General features: G+C 38.1%; 1 protein-coding gene and 1 pseudogene across 6 annotated transcripts; one reads left to right on the top strand and one right to left on the bottom strand.

Annotated features, from left to right (window-relative positions):
- Window positions 1-2,566: 2,566 nt before the first annotated feature.
- LOC122229351 lies at window positions 2,567-5,913 on the bottom strand (annotated as a pseudogene).
- On the top strand, window positions 5,080-19,298 carry SGO1 (shugoshin 1). Of its 6 annotated transcripts, none has more exons than XM_042955894.1 (8): window positions 5,080-5,403; window positions 7,484-7,632; window positions 7,716-7,912; window positions 11,968-12,041; window positions 13,658-13,731; window positions 14,694-15,506; window positions 17,533-17,722; window positions 17,945-19,298. In XM_042955894.1, the coding sequence occupies exons 2-8, from the start codon at window positions 7,491-7,493 to the stop codon at window positions 18,045-18,047; spliced, it is 1,593 nt and encodes a 530-aa protein (XP_042811828.1). In that variant the 5' UTR covers window positions 5,080-5,403; window positions 7,484-7,490; the 3' UTR covers window positions 18,048-19,298. The 6 variants fall into 6 exon arrangements, with proteins under 6 accessions (XP_042811828.1, XP_042811829.1, XP_042811831.1 ...); XM_042955895.1 differs by having other exon boundaries at window positions 5,080-5,519; XM_042955897.1 differs by lacking the exon at window positions 5,080-5,403 and adding an exon at window positions 5,826-6,105.
- The last annotated feature ends 364 nt before the right edge of the window (window positions 19,299-19,662 follow it).

Raw genomic sequence — 19,662 nt, 5'->3', positions numbered from 1 at the left:
AAACACTTATTTGAAAAGATATATGCATCCCCATGATTATTGCAGCATTATTTACAACAGCCAAATTATGGAAGCAATCCAAGTGTCCATCTATAGATGAATGGATAAAGAAGACGTGTGTGTGTGTGTATGTGTGTGTGTGTGTGTGTGTGTAATATTACTCAGCCATGAGCAAAGAATGAAATCTTGCCATCTGCATCAACATGGGAGGATCTAGAGAGTGTAATGCTAAGTGAAATAAGCCAGTCAGAGAAAGACAAATACCATATGATTTCACTCCTATGTGGAATTTAAGAAACAAAACAAACAAACAAAACAAACAAAGAAAAAGAGAAACCAAGAAACAGACTCTACACTATAGAGAGCGAACTGATGGTTGCCAGAGGGGAGGTGGGTGGGGATATGGGTGAAATGAGTGAAGGGGATTAAGAGTACATTTACCCAGCTCCTGGGTGGCTCAGTCGGTTAAAAGTCTGACTTCTGCTCAGGTCATGATCTTGTGGTTTGGGAGTCTGAGTCCCCATTGGGCTCTCTAGGCTGTCAGCACACAGCCCACTTCAGATCCTCTGTCCCCTGCTCTCTCTGCCCTCCCCACCTCCAAAGCTGGCATATGCACACGCACTCACTCTTTCTCAAAAAAAAAATTTAAAAAAAAAAGTATGCTTATTATGATGAGCCCTAAGTAATATATAGAATTGTTCAATTGCCATACTTATACCCAAAACTAATATAACACCGTATGTTAACTATACTAGAATTAAAAATGTTTTTTAATTGTTAAGAATTTCAAGATGACAGCAGAGCACTATACCAGGATGAAGGCCTACTGAGCATGGAGCCCCAAGTATAAAGTGTGTCACAGAAGCCATTTAGTGGGCATCCTGATGACGATATGGCAATTGGGGCAGCAAGAGACACAAATGGACACACAAAGTGCGCGTTATCTCATTTGTTCACGTGCCTGTTCCATTGTCTCATCAGACTTCACTTACAAGTCACAAGTGCAAAAACAAATTATTAAGCACTTCAAGATGGCAAAAGCAGAGCATTAAACCGAGTGCAAGGCCTTTCTGAGCATAGGTCGCGTGTTCATGAAGCAGCCCTGCTCTCACTTTCCAATTCATACCCTCTGGCCTCAAGCAATAAGAAAATTTTAAAAATCTCTAACCCTTTTTTCTTCTCTTTAATCTTCTCCAATGACTGTCAAACGTATTCATAAATATCCCAACCGCAATTAGTTTTATCATCTTTTCAATTCAAACAAGCAAACAACTGGATCCACAACTTGTATTACCTGTTATTGTTTCCTATATTAAACATCTACCATAGTTTAAACCCTTTGGGTACTTAATCCTTCCAAGTAAAGAAGTTTATAAAATCACCTCTGTAAGAGGCAGTTAGTTGCCCTTCCAGTTTTCTTCCTTTGACTAAACAATGCTTAAGATTTTCCACTTTGGGCTGTAGCAGTACTTAGTGCTGTATTCTATTCTAGACTTCTTCAGCCTAGAATGTACCCATTTTGTATTCTTTCAGAGGAGGGTTGAAAGGCAACATCCCCTACCATATTAGGTACTTTCTTCCATGGACTACTCTACTGCATGTATCTCCAGTCCATTCTTTTTTTTAATTTTTTTTTTAACGTTTATTTATTTTTGAGACAGAGAGAGACAGAGCATGAACGGGAGCGGGGCAGAGAGAGAGGGAGACACAGAATGGGCAGCAGGCTCCACGCTCCAAGCCATCAGCCCAGAGCCCGACGCGGGGCTCAAACTCACAGACCACGAGATCGCGACCTGAGCCGAAGTTGGACGCTTGCGACTGAGCCACCCAGGCGCCCCTAGTCCATTCTTATCTCAAGTCACATATTAACTCATAATCCATTAGAATACGTGTTCTATTAGAATAACAATTCTCAACCAGGAATTACCAGAAAGCCGTAGGGTGGATGAAGGGAGTCATCAGAAAAGGCCCCCATGTTGTGAGTCCTAGGATTTTTCTGAAAAGAAAACTAGAGCTTTAATAGATGTACAAATGGGTCTATGATCCTCCACACCTCAAAAATTTTAAGAATCACCTCACTGGATTCTCTTACTTGATAAAACTTCAAAGTATGAGATTGGTCAGTATAATCTGGCATCATTCAGCATCTAACCCTGTTTTCCAAAGTTCTGGCACCTCTAGGAAATTATAATGTTATAAACAGAACTGGACACTTTGATTCACTTTTGTATTTTTAGGATGCAATTAAACATACATTTCTAGCACTTAAAAGATTTGTCAAATATATTTGGATTATAATTTAACCCACAGTACTTCACACAATTCATGATTTTATTTTTTTTATTTTTATTTTTTGTTTTTTAACGTTTATTTATTTTTGAGACAGAGAGAGACAGAGCATGAACGGGGAGGGTCAGAGAGAGAGGGAGACACAGAATCTGAAAGAGGCTCCAGGCTCTGAGCGGTCAGCACAGAGCCCGACGCAGGGCTCGAAATCAGGGACCGCGAGATCGTGACCGGAGCCGAAGTCAGACGCTTAACCGACTGAGCCACCCAGGCACCCCCACAATTCATGATTTTAAATAAAGACAAATTAAATCACATCTGAATTTCTAAACCTAAATATATTAGATAGTGACACTTGGAATTGTTCCAAAATTCCTGGAAAGCATGTCATTCTCTTGAAATAAACTTAGCATAAAAGGCGGCAAAGAGGTCCTTACAAGGCGTGTCTGAATCTGACTTAGTCAACGGTATTTGGCAAAGTTGGCAAAAACCTAGGAGAATGCAACAACAAATTCTGTGAAAGGCGCATGAATCTGGAACATAAGCAGTAGAGGACAATTGATGAAGGTACTGTTGCAGCAATCGGAATCATCAACACTGATACCACACGAACAAAGCACGTAATATACATCTGAAAATGAGTCATTCCAATTTTTTGCAGAGCAAAAATCTCCATTATTAATAAACTGATGACACCAACAGAGATAAGCAGAATCCAAGAGGAATCCAGTGCAGTGAGGTCAGGAAACCACAGGATCCCACTAGTAGGTAACTGTTCCTGAATAGAAAAACCTACATCTGAATGTGTTGCCCCTGTGCTAAAATTCCAAAGAGCAACGACATGAAGATCCACATTGGAAACCGAATCCAGACCAACACAGTGGCTTTGAGAGGGTGGCAGTTATCCCGAACATACAGCTCTGAAACAAGCCTCCCTGTATTCTTTAGGTAAGTTGGCCTGGCAACTCTTTTGGACCACCTCAACTGATCTGCACTAACTGCATCTTCTTGGTTAAGATGCCTTGCAATGCTTTTTATTTCTGGCTGCAAATTTTCCACCTTGGCCAGGACGTAGTGCCAGTAAGCGTGCGGTAGTAGGGGCGGGGGGCGGGGGGGGGGTGTAGACCATGCCCAGCAGGACCTCGGTGGTTAGGACAACACGGGACCACTAGGGCAGACCTGTGGCAGTGTGCGTGCGGAGTAGCACCTGCTCTGCGTCTGTACCAGTGCTGATGTGGCCAGGTCCTCGCCCCAGCTGCCAGGGTCGTGGCCACTGCCAGAGCCAACTGCCAAGACTGATGCCACCAACCCACACCTGCAGAGCAGAGTGATTAATGGCACCGTGGACGTTGGCACAAGAGGCAGGCCCCTGGCCCCAAGTTGCAGTGCAGCCACCTACTGCCAAAGCCGGCAAAACATGTCTGGGTTGACCTTTCTTCTTGATGCTTCTGCACCTGTAAGCCACACTGCCCAGAGTAGAAAACTAAGCACTAGTGGAGGTGATGTGGCTCATAACACCTGGAGACCAAGTTGTTGGCTAAAGACAGATATTCTCATCTCTTCCACTCAAGCCAGAAAGGCGTGAGGTGAGGATTAGACAAGGGAAGGAGGTAAATGTTATCTAAAAAAAAAAAAAAAAAAATTCTTTATGATGAGTTGAATATCTAAATTGAAAACAATTGCTTAGGTTTCATTTACTTATTCTTTTATTGTCCCAATGAATATTTACTAACTGCAAATTGCTAATTAGAGGCTGAATATTCAACTATAAGCAGACATGTATAGTTCTACCCTTATGCAAGTTGAACAAATAGGCAATGAATGACCAGTCAATGCCACAAGGGGTACCAAAGGAAAAGTGCATGCATAGCACTAAGGATGTACAAATCGGACTATTAAGGAGGCTTTGGGAACAGATAAGGCTTTCTGGAAGAATTCACCTCTACAATGACCTGCGGCATGAGTAAGACTAACTGGTCTCAGAAAGAAGAAAGACTGTTCTTGACCAACAAAACAGCATGGGCAAAAGCAGCAAGATGAATTACAAGGAAATGAAAGAAAATTCATAAGAGGTGGAACATAGAACCATGGGGTTCTTCAATGACCAAATACCTTTAGGAGTTTGAACTCTATCTTAAATGCAGTGAGGAGCTATTTAAGAGTTTCATATTCAATCATATTTGCTTTGTCAAACCATCATTCTATGAATAACATAAGGGAGTGGAGTCCGCGATCAGAGTAGGTACTGGTACAGTTCACAGTTAAGATTAGGTATTTGGCTGGATTGGGGTATGGAAAATAGTGGGGTTTGGACGTGAAAAATACCTAAAAGGTAGAAGTGACAGGACTCAGTGATTGACGGGACGTGGAAAGGCTAAGGGAGAATAAAATATCAATAAAGAAAATTTCCCAGACTTCTGGATCAGTAGCTTTACGTGTGCTAGTGCCATTTCCCGAGGGTTAAAGCGCCAGAGGTAGCCAGACAAAGAACCCGGGGCTGAATATTTCAGATATCTGCAACTTCCCTAATCCTGTTCATCCAAAATTTGTTTCCTATTTTGGTTTTAATGTCCCCTACAAGATGCCTCTGTGCAGCCGGCCGACCGCTTCGGCGGGCAGACAATCAAGGAAATTCTTCTCACAAGAGGGAGCCCTCGAGTGCAATCCCAAAGACGGGAAACTGTAAGACTAAAGAAACAGGAAGCTTTTGAACGCCCTAAAATACCCACCCTTAGAGATATCGCAGCCGATCCAACCCGAAAAGCCAATGACTCTGGGCAGAAACATACCGACAGGTCAAGGCGCTCCCTAATGACTCCGCCCCCTCGGGAGGGGGCACGGTAGATACCCGGATGTGGATGCTCGGTGTGAGTCACATGACGCAGCCCGGTGAGGCGGGACTCCTGGCAGCGCAGTCGCCTCACGTGACCTCCTGCCAGTCAGCCAATGGGTGAGCGCGGCGGCGAATTTCGAATGTGGTGGCGTTAGCCGGCGGGCGACTGGGGACGGGGCCTAGACCTGGAGGGGCCGAAGCACAGGCTACGCCGGCCAGACAGCTTCGCGAAACCTTGGAATGTAAGGAGGAGGGCGACAGCTGCGGCAGAAGTGGTGGCCAAGGTACTGTTTTGGACGTACCTGTGGGAGGAAGATCTCCCGGCCCTCTTCCGGCAACACCCCCCGCCCCCGACTTTCCCCGAGCCCCTCCGTGAAAGAGAAAGCCGCGGGTTTTCCAGGTGTGGAACTGGGGTGTCGTGGTCCCTGTTCGTCTGCCCTCAGGGGTCTCTCTGTCGTTCTAAGTTCGGTGGCCAAAAGCTCGGGCTGTGGAGTCGGTTTGACCCCGACACTTTCTCTGTTCGTCCACTCGACTTGCGCTTCCTGAGGCTCCATTTTCCTCTTAAGTAAATGGGGACGCGAACCCCCTGCCTTGCAGAATTTTGTAGATTCCGTGATCTGTAAAAGCATTAGTAGCTAAAGCCCGGCTTGACGTGAGGGCACACAAACTGGCAGCTGTTCTTTGTGCAGCCCTATACCCTTGACGTCCTGTTTTGCTTCTTCGGTTTGCCTGGAGAAGCTAGCACTGGTCGGTGTCGTACCTGGCTGCCTCAGCAGCAGGAATGATGGAAGCATTATGACGGAGATCAGATAGATATTCCAGGTTCTTCTGAATCCAGACCCCTTACCGAATGCTCTAGAGACTGACCCAATCCCGCCCTGTGACCTGTTTCCGTTCGTTCTCTCCACCACACCCCCCTGTACTTCGGCCTAGATAGGAAACTTCTTATACGGCAGTTTTCTTTCGTGATTTTAAGTTAATTAAAGGTAATAACGAAAATATTTTAGGTACGTTGTTAAACTAACTTGATCAGTTGCTTAATCTGGGTGACTTGTCAAACATCTCCTGTTCGAACTTTGAAAACTCCCATTGTGATACGCTGTTTTTATACAACCCACTTAACGTTAGTGCTTTAAAAAAAAAGAGTTGTGTTAGCTCTACTGGAAACATCCCAGTGTGTGTTGTATCTACATTGTCAAAGAGAAAATAACAAATGAGTTCTACATTGAACACCCCTAGACAGTGCATAGAGGAAAATAAATATGGGCTGGAGAAAATACTCAAGAAAACGTAAGGTTCAGCAAAATTATTTGACTAGCTTAGAGCAGATGAAGGTATCTTTTGAGTGAAAATTGTAAGTATGGTTGTAGGAAACAGGAATTATTTCTTGCAATTTTGTGATCTGCAAAGTGCAATTTAGGGTAAAAGATGTTCATGAAAAGTAGTTCGATACGCTTAGTAGCAGAATATTTAAGCAAATCTGATTTGCAGCGTTGAAGGATTTAAATATATTTATGTGTTAATATATTCAGTAGCATATTTCACTGTCACTGCTCGTTTTACTACTTTCAACTGTATGTGGAACAACTGTTATTTAATGTCTTGTTTGCTGTTATGATTTACTAAGAGCTAACAGACCTGAGTTTTAAAAATAACTTTGAGAAAACTGGCATGTTGCTCTGCCTCAGTTCCTGCTCTCTCTAGTTCTAGAATTGTTATAATAGCCTATTAAGATTGTATATAGTGCTACATAGTTTCAACCTCTGAGGATTACCTTGACTGTCTTGGGAGTGTGTGCAAATCTTAAGTATTGGGTTAAAAGAGTGTGGAAGAATAACTGTTTCTTGATTAATTCTATCCAATGACCTAATGTGATAAATTAATAACGTAGAGAAGAACTGGAAAACAAAGCCCACATACAAGATTACCTCTGAACTAATGCTGGAAGTCTAGTGAACACTAAATGTGGGTCATAAACATTGTCTGTAGGAAACATAAATAATAATAACATCAAAATATAACATTAAGTATTTCCCATAATGCCTGGTACATAGCAAGCCCCCAGTGGGTACTTGTTAAGGAATAAATAAGTGGCATATTACAGAGTCTTTGGGTTGAAATGCATATTTATTAATTTTCCCTGTAAAGTACTGAGGAGGATAACATTATGCCAAAATGTTAATGAGGTTTAAAAGCTGCAAAATCTAAGTTATTACCAGGTTAGCCAGCTTCTTTAAGCTGATTCGACAGTTACTAAGTCTATTTAATCCATTCTTTATGAACAACCTGTGTTTTCCATCTTGTTTTATATTTGATATTATCTCTTAGAAAAATTAAATACTTTTTACTGTTTTAAATTCCTAGGCAGAAGATGGCCAAGGAAAGGTGCCTTAAAAAGTCCTTTCAAGATAGTCTTGAAGACATAAAGAAACGAATGAAAGAGAAAAGGAGTAAAAATTTGGCAGAGATCGGCAAACGAAAGTCTTTTATACCTGCGCCATGCCAAATAATCAGTAAGAGATTTTCATGTTGTCCTTTTGCTTCGCTTTTTAAGCTTATATTTAATACATAATAAAAAAAATTTATCCTCTTTCAGCCAACACTTCTACACTGTTAAAAAACTACCAAGACAACAACAGAATGTTAGCTTTAGCTTTGGAAAATGAAAAATCCAAAGTGAGAGAAGCCCAAGATATCATCTTACAACTGAGAAAAGAATGTTACTACCTCACATGTCAGCTACATGCATTGAAAGAAAAACTGGCTTCACAACAAACCAGAGAAACTACTCAGGTATTTTCATTACAAACGTTGAATTTCTTAGGAAAAAATGTGAAATCAGTGAATTGGTAATTTAGATCAATTATGTTATATAAATTCATTACTGACCGATAGCTCTGTTATTAGTGAATTGATCAAAACATACATGATTGAGGCTTGTGCTTGTATAACTTGGTTCTGAAAGCAGGTAGCAAGACAAGGTACAGAAGAAAGAGTTTAGCATTTTGCACTGCTGGTCCTTTCAACCGTTCAGCTAAGTGAATCAAATATAGGGCAACTCAGCTAAAGGTCTAAAAGTGATAGTTGAAGCGGACTAGTCCAAAAGTTTTAATCAGTGCTATAAATCTTAGCTTTTCTATGTAGCTGTGTTATACCTAGTGAAGTCTTATAAGAACTGCCTTAATTTGGGAGAGGGGGCATTTAAGTGTTTTTTGGAGAGTCCTTTTTACCTACTAGTTGGTTAAATAAGGAAAGGTATACATTAATTCCCAAACAAGAACTATCCTAAACATTTTGCTGTTTATATTTTACTCTTATTCTGTTGTATTCAAGGTTACATGGAAGGGTCAGCCAAAATATAACAGATGTGGAGAAAGCTTGATATTCTTTGTGTCCCACTGCACATTGATCCCAAGAAGAGAGAAATGATGAGCCAGGTTCTCCTTTCCTCTTCCCAGGAAAACTACTTGGGGCAGAGAGAGAGAAAGCAGTGGTGCATGTCAGGTGTTGACAGAAACAAGTTTACTTTTTTCCTGGGCGGCCATCTGTTTGCTGTGCCAGTGAAGACAGTTGTGTTGGCACTTAGGCCAGGAAACCAGAGAAGAAAGCCAGACCATAGCGATTAGGGGAAGGGTAAAGACTCGGGAAGGGAATTAAAGTCACTTCTCCACTGACAGCAAGAGTCAGTGATGAAAGTGATTCCATATTTTTTCTGTGTATGATATACAGAATGTACATACACATACATATATGCAATATATACATATACGGTATAGCAGAGAATTGGCTATAAAAGATTTAATATAATTTTCCTTTATGTGAGGGTTAGATTATTTAAAACTTTTTGGTTTTTTGGGATTTTTTCCCCTTCAGAATATAATCTTTCCTAATTTTTTTTCTTTTCCTTGTTCAGTCAACTAGTAAGAAAAAAAAAAAAATCCCTCCAAAGACATTTGAATGTTCCTTTTCCCTTTCCAAAGTTTTTGGTGAAATCATATATAAATAGTGAGAAATGAATACCCAATGAGACAATCACAAAAACAATGGGGGAAAAAATCTGTCATTGCAGGCCTTTTGACATTTATCAATGCTTTCTGAGTATTTATTAAAACATATTATTAGCTGGGGCGCCTGAGTGGCTCAGTCAGTCAAGCATCTGACTCTTGGTTTCAGCTCAGGTCATGATCTCTCAGTTTGTGGGATCGAGCCCCATGTCGGGCTCTGCATTGACAGTGGGTAGCCAGCATGGGATTTTCTCTCTCTCTCTCTCTCTCTCCCCCACCCCCTGCCTCCCTCCCTCTCCCTCTCTCCTTCTGTCTTACTCTGAAAATAAATAAAGAAACTTAAAAAAAACAAAAACATTAGTTGCTGGGCAAAAGTGTTCTTAGCATTTAAAACATCAGAGTTTGTTTTCTGCCATACATTTGCTACATGTGTCACCCCTCAACCATCATTCTATACTTGTGCTTACATGTTTATCAAGTCAATCGATCAGTAATGGAGAAACTTAAAATGCTTTAATAAGAAGAATGGGGTTTTTTTGCCTACCACTAGTTAACTTGGTTTATAAGGATTAATCATAAAGTAATTTCTAATAGCCTTTTGTTTCCTAAATTTTATCATAGATCTTTTTAGTAACTTGTTACTAAATTATATTATTCTGTAGTTAAATATTCTCCTTTATTTACCTTCAGTAATACCACTACTTAAATTTAGAACATGAGCTATACTGAAAATAAATTTAAAACTTTTAACAGGATTAAATTTCTAGTTGTTTTGTTTCTCTTGAACAGTTTTAATCTATCATAACATCAGCATATTATGTGTGCATCAAATTTCAAGAAACAACTGAACTGAATTAGAGTGACTTCGAAGGAATCAGTCCAGAACTCTTACCTTCCTAATACAAATCTACAAATCTGCCCGTATCTGCAGTGTGTTCTCTGTCTTCCCTCCTGTCACAGTGGGAAAAGTGTCTCTGCTCCTATCAAAGGCCAAGCCTTTCCCTGTGCATCACATTCCCCTTTTCTCTTGCCCTCAAGCACTTTGGTCCTGAAAGTTTGCACTCTTTCAACACGGATCTGCCTCTTGACTGACTCATTCTAGCTGTCATACAGATGTGCTTTAGCATCTTTTGCCTTAAGAGGAAAAGAAAATAAATGAAACCTCTCCCGATTTCATATCCCTCTACCTCCTCATTTCTCTGCTTCCCTTCACAGCAGAACTTTAGCAGAGACAAACAGTGCACTTACTGTTCTCACCTCCTCAGCTTCTATTTACATTTGAACTCCCTCTTATCTGGCTTTTATCCCCATCATTCTATGGTCACTGTGCCAAGGTCCCCACAACTCCCCTATTACCAAATTTAGTGGCCACCTCTCGTTCTTCTTGACCTTTATGTAGTAACATACTTTATAATCTCCTAGCTTTCCTACTACCATACTCTCGTAGTTGTCCTGCCTTTCTGACTATTACATGTCTGTCTCGTTTGCTCACTTCTTCTTTAGTTTCAAATGTCAATTGTCCTAGATCCATCTTATCTTACCCCCTTCCCATGCTTTAAATACTCTCTGCTGGGGACTTCCAAATTTATAGCTCAACACACACACACACACACACACACACACACACACGACTACTACTTGATTTATCCACTGAAATATTTATAAAGGATCTTAAACATTTTTTTTAACGTTTATTTAGTTTTGAGAGACAGAGCATGAGCAGGAAAGGGGCAGAGAGAGTGGGAGACACAGAACCTGAAACAAGCTCCAGGCTCTGAGCTGTCAGCACAGAGCCCAACGCGGGGCTCAAACTCATGAACTGCAAGATCATGACCTTAGGTGAAGTCGGATGCTTAACCGACTGAGTCACCCAGGCGCCCCAAGGATCTCAAACATTTTGTACAAAGTACAACTCTATTTTCCCTCTCCCAAAGATATTGTGTACTTCTGCCTTTGTCTGTCCGTCTTACTCATCTCATAAAACAACCTACCATTTGCTCAAGTCCAAACCAAAGAGGCTTCCCTCTCCCTCACTGTCCCCACTTCCATGCCGATTCAATCTCAGCATCTTTGTTCTCTCAACACCGTCTGCTGGGCTTCACCTCTGTAGCTATGGGACTCGAGTCCTAGCTGATACACGTCTTGCTAGATTTACTACAATGACTTCCTAACTCCTTCTTCTCTTGGCCCCTTTCAATCCATGTTCCACATAGTGGTCAGACTGATCTTTTTAAAACTTAAATCATTTCACTTCCCTGCTTAACGATTAAGTAACTTCGTATCACACTTGGACTAAAATCCAAACTCCTGACTCCCAAGGCGCCGTGTTACCTGGTCTCTGAGTACACATCCCCTCCTGTTCTCACTATGAGAGAATTCATATATGTCCAGCCACAGTGGCCTTTCTTTTCTAAACACAGCAAAGCTTTTCCTACTTCATGACTTTTGTATTTGTTGTTTCCACCACTTTTTCTTTCCCTCCTCTTTTCAGTGGCTGGCTCCTTTGCATTCTTTAGATTTCAGATGAAGGTCTAAGGGAACCTCCAACCTCAATCACTCTCTGTCACTTCAACTCTGAGTATTTCCTTCATAGCACTTTATCACTATCTGAAATTATTTATGTATCTCTTTCCTTTCATTTAAAATTTTTCTCTCTCTACACTAGAATGTAAGCTTAAGAGAGTTGGACTTAAATATATTTTTTAGCTGCTAGAGACTTGGTTCCTAGAACACGGCCTGGCACCATAGTAGACTGTTGGTACATTTTTATTGTTGAATAAATGAATGTTTTGTTATGAATATTTCAGTTGTACCAGTGTTTTCTTTGTTTTCATATATTAACAGAACCAGGAAGTATGTCCCTCTGGAATGGCCACCAGTAGTGACAACTCCAGGGATTTATTTGTGAAGGATTTACCGTTGGTATCAAATTCATTATTATGATTACTAATGTCAAAAAAGATTTAATTCTCTGACACATTTATGAAAGAAAATTTGCATCGTATTGATTCTTGTGTTTGGAGTCTGATGTTTCTCTACTAAAAATGCATTTTAAAAAATTTGATATGTTGATATTCTGTTACATGTAGCTAAGCCAAAACTTTCTTATATTTACCTTTTTGATGTTAGGATTAAGCTAGCTATTTAAATATAATTGAATTCCTTCAGTTATCTTTTTGTGATATCATGTTTTTATTCTAAGGAGGATTGTTTATTCAAATGACGGTATTTTGCCAGTGCTACAAATAGTCTGGTTTAGAAATGAAATATAATAAAACATCACATTTAGCACAGCTATCACCCTGTCTTGCTAATCCAATTCATTCCTAAATACAGTCAGACCCCATATACCCTCTTCCCCTTCTCTTGGATCAAGTACACTTTGTTTATGAATTACTGAGATATAATTACATACAGTGAAGTGTGCAGATCTTAATTATACAGTTCAATGAGTTTGACTAATGTATACACCTGTGGAACCAAAATCTCAATTATGATATAGAGCACTGCTGTCCCTCTAGCTGGGCTTTCTCAGTTTCAGCATTATTGACATTTTAGGCCAGATCATTCTTTGTTGTGGAGGGCTATCCTAAGCATTTTGGGATATTTAGCAGCATCCTTGGCCTCTACCACTAAATGCCAATGCCACTTCCTTCCCCCAGTTAAGACAACCAAAAATGTCTCCAGACAGTGCCATGTATCTGCTGAGGGGATATGATTATCCCCAATTAAGAACTGCTATAAACCATCTCCTCATATCCCTTTCAAGTCTATGCCCTTCTCTTCACAAAAGTAATCACAAAGACAGTTTCTGCCCCCATATTTTTAATCACGAATAGTTTAAAAGCTGTTCAACTGTAACACCTGACAAAATATTTATGTAATGGTCAAAAAGTAAAATGGGGTAATTGAATTTTTATAAGAGTCCTGAAATTGTTATTAATTAGTTACCATAACTCTATTACCTAAACCTGTATTTAAAATTTGATGTCTAGAGGGAAAATTCTCTATAGGAAATAAAGAATAAAATTATAATTAGAATGAAACAGCCAGTAATAGTATTAAAGCATAAAGAAAATTGTTTCATGAGCTACAAGGGGGACAAGATTTTTAAAGGAAATAAATAGTATTAACTTCAGAGGGGTCAGTAGTTAGGCACCATAAAAACCTATGCTACAAAAAAAAAACAAAACAAAACAGGTCAGCTAATGATGAAATAGGCTGCTAAAGAGTTGAGTAATCAAATTGCACTTCTGTAATATATAAGTCAGTTTTTATTGGCTGTTTCTCCAGGTTAATGGAATTACGAGTTATGGCATGTCATCAGGAGTAAGTGTCCAAATAGATAAGGTAGTTCCTCCAGTGGAGTTGAATGTCACTTATAACAAACGAGGCTCCATATAATCAGCAGAAAGGTTTTTTGTTTTCTTTGATACTTAGCAGATTTAGAATAGGATTATGAAATGATACTAAGAGAAAAACTTAAGAAAATCTTAAATTTCTTTTTGTTACATAATTCTTAAATAAATTTCAGTTTTTCTTTGGCTAGACAAGTTCCTCTTCAGGAAGCTCACCTTCCAGGACAAGGAGAATCATTCCAAATAGAAGGTAATTCAAGTGAAAATGTAAAAATATTAAGGGCAAGATGAGATCTTTGAGAACAAGTAACATAATTAAATTTCTCTAATTTTTTTTTTTAACTTTTTAAGTATGCTCATCTGGCATTCTTCTGCTCAAAGCAAATCTGTTTATTTTACACAGAATATAACAGTTTAAAAATATATCTATTTATTTTGTTATCAGCTATCAGCTATAACTGGCTGCAGTTTACTGAGCCCTACTATTTGCCAAGCTGTGTTAGCCATTTTACATTATCTCACCTAACCCTCACAACAACCTTAGAATATAGGTACAGTTGGTCCCATTTTATATATACTCAAAGAAGTAAAGTATCACACAAAAAGTAGCCCAAAAGGTAAGAGCTAGCATTTAACTGAAAGCCGACCTCCAAAGCTATGCCATTCTTTCCATTTCTAAATTGGCGTGTCCCTGTTCTCAATGCTTTGAAGAAGGGATGGCATTTGAATAAGCAGAACCTTTCCCTAAAAATGCTTACTATATTTCTTACCTGAAAGGCTTTGTAATTATCGCAGTTTTACTGGGATTTCAAAGAACATCTTAGCTCCCACTTTCTCAGTGTACTGGTCTTACTTTACTTTACTTTAGAATATGAGGTTCTCTCCCACTGAATCCTATACACATAGATACATATAGCCAACTACTTTTTCTTTAAACCTTTAAACTAGGGACACAGAAAACCCCAGTTAGAACATGTTTGGACGTTATGTAAGATTCTTTCACAAGTCAGATAGAACCCATCGATTGATCAGTGCCAAAAAAATTAGATGGTAGTACTAAGTTCCCCAGATTTTTATTTGCTTATAGCAAATGCGCAACTACAAACTGACCTTTCATTTATTTCATTTTTAATTTTGAGTTCTAAGATTACTGAATTTAAAATTTCCATAAAGTTAAACTATTTTTTTCTCATTTATCTTTTAAATTCTCAGAGCAAATACCTATTTCTCAAGACAGACTGGGATTTGATTTGAATTCAGATGACGATAAATCTACTGATAATGTCTTACCTAGAACTGTATCTGTCCGTCGCAGTTTAAAGAAACATTTTAATAATCTATGTCAGTTCAATACCTTGGATGATTTTGAAATCAGTCATTTCTCAGAGCAGTCCTTTGAATTGGAAAGAATTAGATGTGTAGACCCAGTAGTAAATATGCACTTACCTGAAAACGTGGAACAAAATGTTTGTCAATGGAATAATGATCAAATTAACTTATCACCAAAGCTGATTGACCCAGAAAGATCCACTAAAACAAAAGAAGACATCTTAGAGTATAAACCTGAACATACTAAAAATAAGCGCAGAGGTGCACAAGGAAGAAAAGGAGAAGAGAAAAGAAAAGGTAACAGAAGGAAAAAATCAAAATCTGTATCAAAGTATAAAGCGAGCAAAAGTGAAAATAAAAAAACTGTCTCCAAAGAAAAGTTGGATGAATCTGTCACTTCCAGTGATGCCTACAATTTTAATTTGGAAGAGGGAATTCATCTCACTCCTTTCCGACAAAAAATTAACAATGATTCTAACAGAGGAGAAAACACCAGTGAACCTGAATTGAGCGTCTGTGAATCAAGTGGTTCAGGAGATGACTCTGATGACCTCTATTTGCCCACTTGCAAGTACAGTCAAGGTCTCTCCAGTGAACCAGCTGGGAGCCCAGTCAGCAGGCCGAGACCTAAAAGAGCGCTAAAACACAGGGCTGAAAAAGAGATAGAGGGCACTAAGCTTATAAAAACTCCTATCAGTAAGTGATCTACTTGTTCGCCTGCATTTTTAATGTTTATAATAAATGATCACTCCTGATGTTTATAGGCTATACTTACCATCTGTTTCTCTGGGGGAGGTTAGAGACTTGCCATCTGTCTCTTTGGGGGTAGTTACAGTCTGATTAAACAATGGCGGGTTGGGGGTGGAAATCACAATTGTATGGCTATGACCTACTTTAAGCTAATTTAAATCTTCTTTAAGAACAATACTACTTGTTATGGAGAAAGTATTTTTAACTTCAGTAAATGAAGACTTCCAAAGTAAGAAAAACTTTTTGGTGGAGTTAGGTTGAATTAAAATATCTTTTATACACTCACCTGACACAGGTCTTTGAAAATGAAATCAAATTTGAATCCGGTGACCTATCATTTTAATGGCTTTGCTTCATATTCAGTTTGACAGGAACCGCGATTTTAAATTGATTCGTTCTAGTTAGTGAAAGGTGGCCAAACACTAAGCCAAACTTTTCCCTCAGTTATTGGGCTTAGTATTTTTTTGTAAGACATTTGTAAGACATCTAAAAACTGTGGCTTAGAAAATCTTGCTTTTATAGATCAAAAGTAGCATGGTTCAAAAGTTGATAACAGCCTGCATCTGCCCACAAAGATTCTCATCTGGGAAATTGTTATTGTGGTAAAACTAATATATGTGGTCAGGTTGTAGCATTCCCAAAACATCTGATCCTCAGGATAACTTTATAAAGTGCAGGTGTAAAACAAAATAATAAATAAATAAAGTGTAGGTATCAACATCCTTATATTGTTTATAAGAAAACTGAAAGCCTAAAAAATTTAAATGACTTCCCAAAGTTAGGCAGTGGTAGTATGCAACCATGTTTTGTTTTTTTAAATATGCTATAATAATGTTAATGTAAATCAAGATTAGCAAAATGTTGATAATTACTGAAGCTGGGTAACTGGGGGTTCATTATATTGTTGTCTCCATATTTGTGTATACTTGAAATTTTACATAATAAGTTTTTAAAAGAAAAAAATTACACTCTAAGATAGTATTACTCAGAATTTTATCCCCAGATCATCAGCATCACCATTACCTTGAAACTTCTTAAAAATTCAGAATCTCAGGCCATACCCTTGAATCAGAATCTGCATCTTTTTCACAAGTTCCCTGGGGGATTTGTAGATACACTGATTTTGAGAAGCAATATTCCAGAATATAGCAAGTGAGTAGATGTTGCTTAACCATATTTTCCAAACTAAAAGTTGGAATAATTAGTATAGTGCAATATGTGTAAGTGGAGACAAAAAAGACAGTATTTGAAACCTAGATAACTCTGGAGAGCATGGTTGCTAAAAATAGTCATTTTACAGTTATAATTTCGTTTGTATTGGAAAAACAACTTGCTTTTTAGAGCCATTTGAAGAATTGTCTTGCAGTGTTCTTTGTGTGCTGGGTACCTGACACCCAATATAGATCTAGCTCCAAAGTAGAATAACTTGAATGTTTATGATAGGAAAAACATTGGTAACTTTTTAACATACTAGCTTTACCAGAGGGAATCCCCTTCCTGCTGGTTTACACAGAGACTATGATGTAGAATTCTCATTTATTTAATAAAGTGAGTTTACGTAGCTTTTTTAAGACTATAGGAAGCCACTTGATAAATTATGGTTATGAAAAAGATGGAGGCCTTGATGATTCTACAAAGCAAGATGGAACTAAAATGAAATTCTGTGATTTAACGTAATTCATTATGCCCAAGCTATCCTAGAAGAATTTTAATTTTTTTAAGGAATTTAAGTCTTAGGAAAAAAAAAAGAATTTTAAGTCTTAGTAACCTGTTGTATTAGCTCTTCACACCTATAGTAATTGATATTTCAGTGTTATCTGGGATGGAAAAATGATGAATGGGTTAAAAAAAATCTATATAATACAATGCTGGATTTGTATATGTTTAGGATCTGTAATTGCATATGATTTTAGTTCCTGCTTTGTTTTTTTTTTTAATTTGGAACCATATTCAGTAAAAGTTGTCTTCGTAGGTGCACTACCTAAAACTCACCGCTCACCTCATTTTAGCCTGAAGGATATCACCAATGCTCCCTTGTATCCTGTACTGAAAGTCAGAAAACTTTCTCTTTCTCCAAAAAAGAATAAAGAAAGCCCAGCAGTGTCTCTGCCAAAGCGTAGGTGCACAGTCAGTATGAACTATAAGGAACCCACACTCATTTCGTAAGTATTTGTGGGAACCCACTTTTAATGATAAATGTCGGGGGTGAGGGGAGTAAGGTTTGGAGCTTTGTTCAAGAGTGTCTTATTTGAAATATCAAATTTTGATTAAAAACTGAAGTGGGAATATTAACACTGGCATATGTCACAATAACTTTATATTGAAGGGTAAGATGGTGCTGGGATGCTTATAATTATTCCTAAGAGTTCTTTTTATCCTTCTAGGAAACTGAGAAGAGGAGACCCTTTTACAGATTTGTGTTTCTTGAATTCTCCTATTTTCAAACAGAAAAAGGATCCCAGACGCAGTTCTAAAAAAAAAGTATGAAGCAAATACAGTGAAGTGTTTTTTGGATGCTGTTTAAATTCATCCTACTACACCTCCTATCTCTCCAAGAGAGAATCTGTAAGATAGTCCACAAAAGGGTTGAACTATTGCCATGGAATATTCTTTGACTGAACCCTAGATCATGAAAATGTCTTCAAAACTATACTTCAAATGTGATGCTTTTTTCTCATACCACTAATAAATTTGGTTTATTTTTTCTTTTAAATAAAAATAACCGGACATAAGCCCAATTTCTTAAACTGCCTAAAACTTTTAATTTTACTCAAAATGTATCTTCTGCGAAAGTAAAATGTGAGATAATGAACTGATGGTTGCTTAGGTTCTGGGACTAGGCAAGTGACTAGCTCTAAATACCAAGCTGCCTAGGTGTATACTGTTCAGTGACACCTCAGCAAATTATTATGTTTGGACTTTCAGGATAGTTCCTTAGTTAGTCGTTACCATAGTAGGGTCAGTGCAGATATAGAACATTTCCATCGCTATAGAAAGTGATTGCACTATTGGGCAATTTGAAATTTGGTGTTTTTACACTTTTAATATTTCTGTATTCTTACTGTTTATCCCTAGACTGTTAAGAATCGTTTTGTATGTTAACATTTTACGTGAATGTTACATTGTACGTACCTTTTTTGCAACTGACTTTTACTTAACTCACCAATGTTTTTGAGATTTATCCATGTTGGCAGATGTAGATTATTTTCATCGTACAGTTATATAAATAAACTAGACTTACTATTTTGAGAGATAATTTGCTTCCACTATTTCCATTATTACAAATTAGTGCTGCGGTGAATATTCTGCATTCTTGCACACATGTGAATAAGTTTCCATGGAGTGGATACCTAGAAGGGGAGCTGCTCTCTAAAGTGGTTGTACCAATTCTCCTGACACAAGGAGTGTTATCACTCTCCTAAGAGCAATTTGTAAGTTCTAGTTTCCCCACACAGTATCACTTGGCATTATTGGACATAAAATTACCTAAGCCAATGAATGTCAAATGGCTTTTCTTTGTTTTAATTACTTATGAGATATTATCTCATTGAGTTAATTACTTGTGAGAATTCAAATATTGGTCACTCATTCCTTCTATGAATTATTGTATATTTTGCCCACTTTTCAACTAGAGTGTCTTTTTCTTAATAGAATAGGGCTCTTTATATATTCTAGATAGTATTCCTTGTCTTTATTTACATGGGCTATAGCTTTCTTTTTCTACTTTATTTTTACCTTATGTTTTTTGACGTTGAAGAATTTTAAATATTAATATCCTCTGTCACCTTTTTGCTTAAAATTTTTCTCTAAAATTTGTTTTGCTTTTTCACTTAGGTCTTTAACTGTGTAGCATTTTGTGGAATGGGGATCTGATTTTATTTTCCATGAGAATAGCCCATTGCCTTAGCACTATTCATTGACTAATCTATCTTTTCCCCACTGATGAATACCACTCTCTTTGTCACACACCGAAATTTCTTTCTATTGGTTTATTTGTCTAGCTATGGGCTGGGTACTGTATAATCACTTTTTTTTTTTTTTTTTTTTTTTTTTTTTTGGTTTGGCGGTAAAATATAGTAAGTATCATTTTGATCATTTTTAA

The sequence above is a fragment of the Panthera leo genome, chromosome C2 (genome assembly GCF_018350215.1).
Source record: "Panthera leo isolate Ple1 chromosome C2, P.leo_Ple1_pat1.1, whole genome shotgun sequence".
Taxonomy (NCBI): Eukaryota; Metazoa; Chordata; class Mammalia; order Carnivora; family Felidae; genus Panthera; species Panthera leo.
The sequence above is the reverse complement of the archived record's forward strand: the minus strand, read 5'-3'. Positions and strand labels throughout refer to the sequence as shown.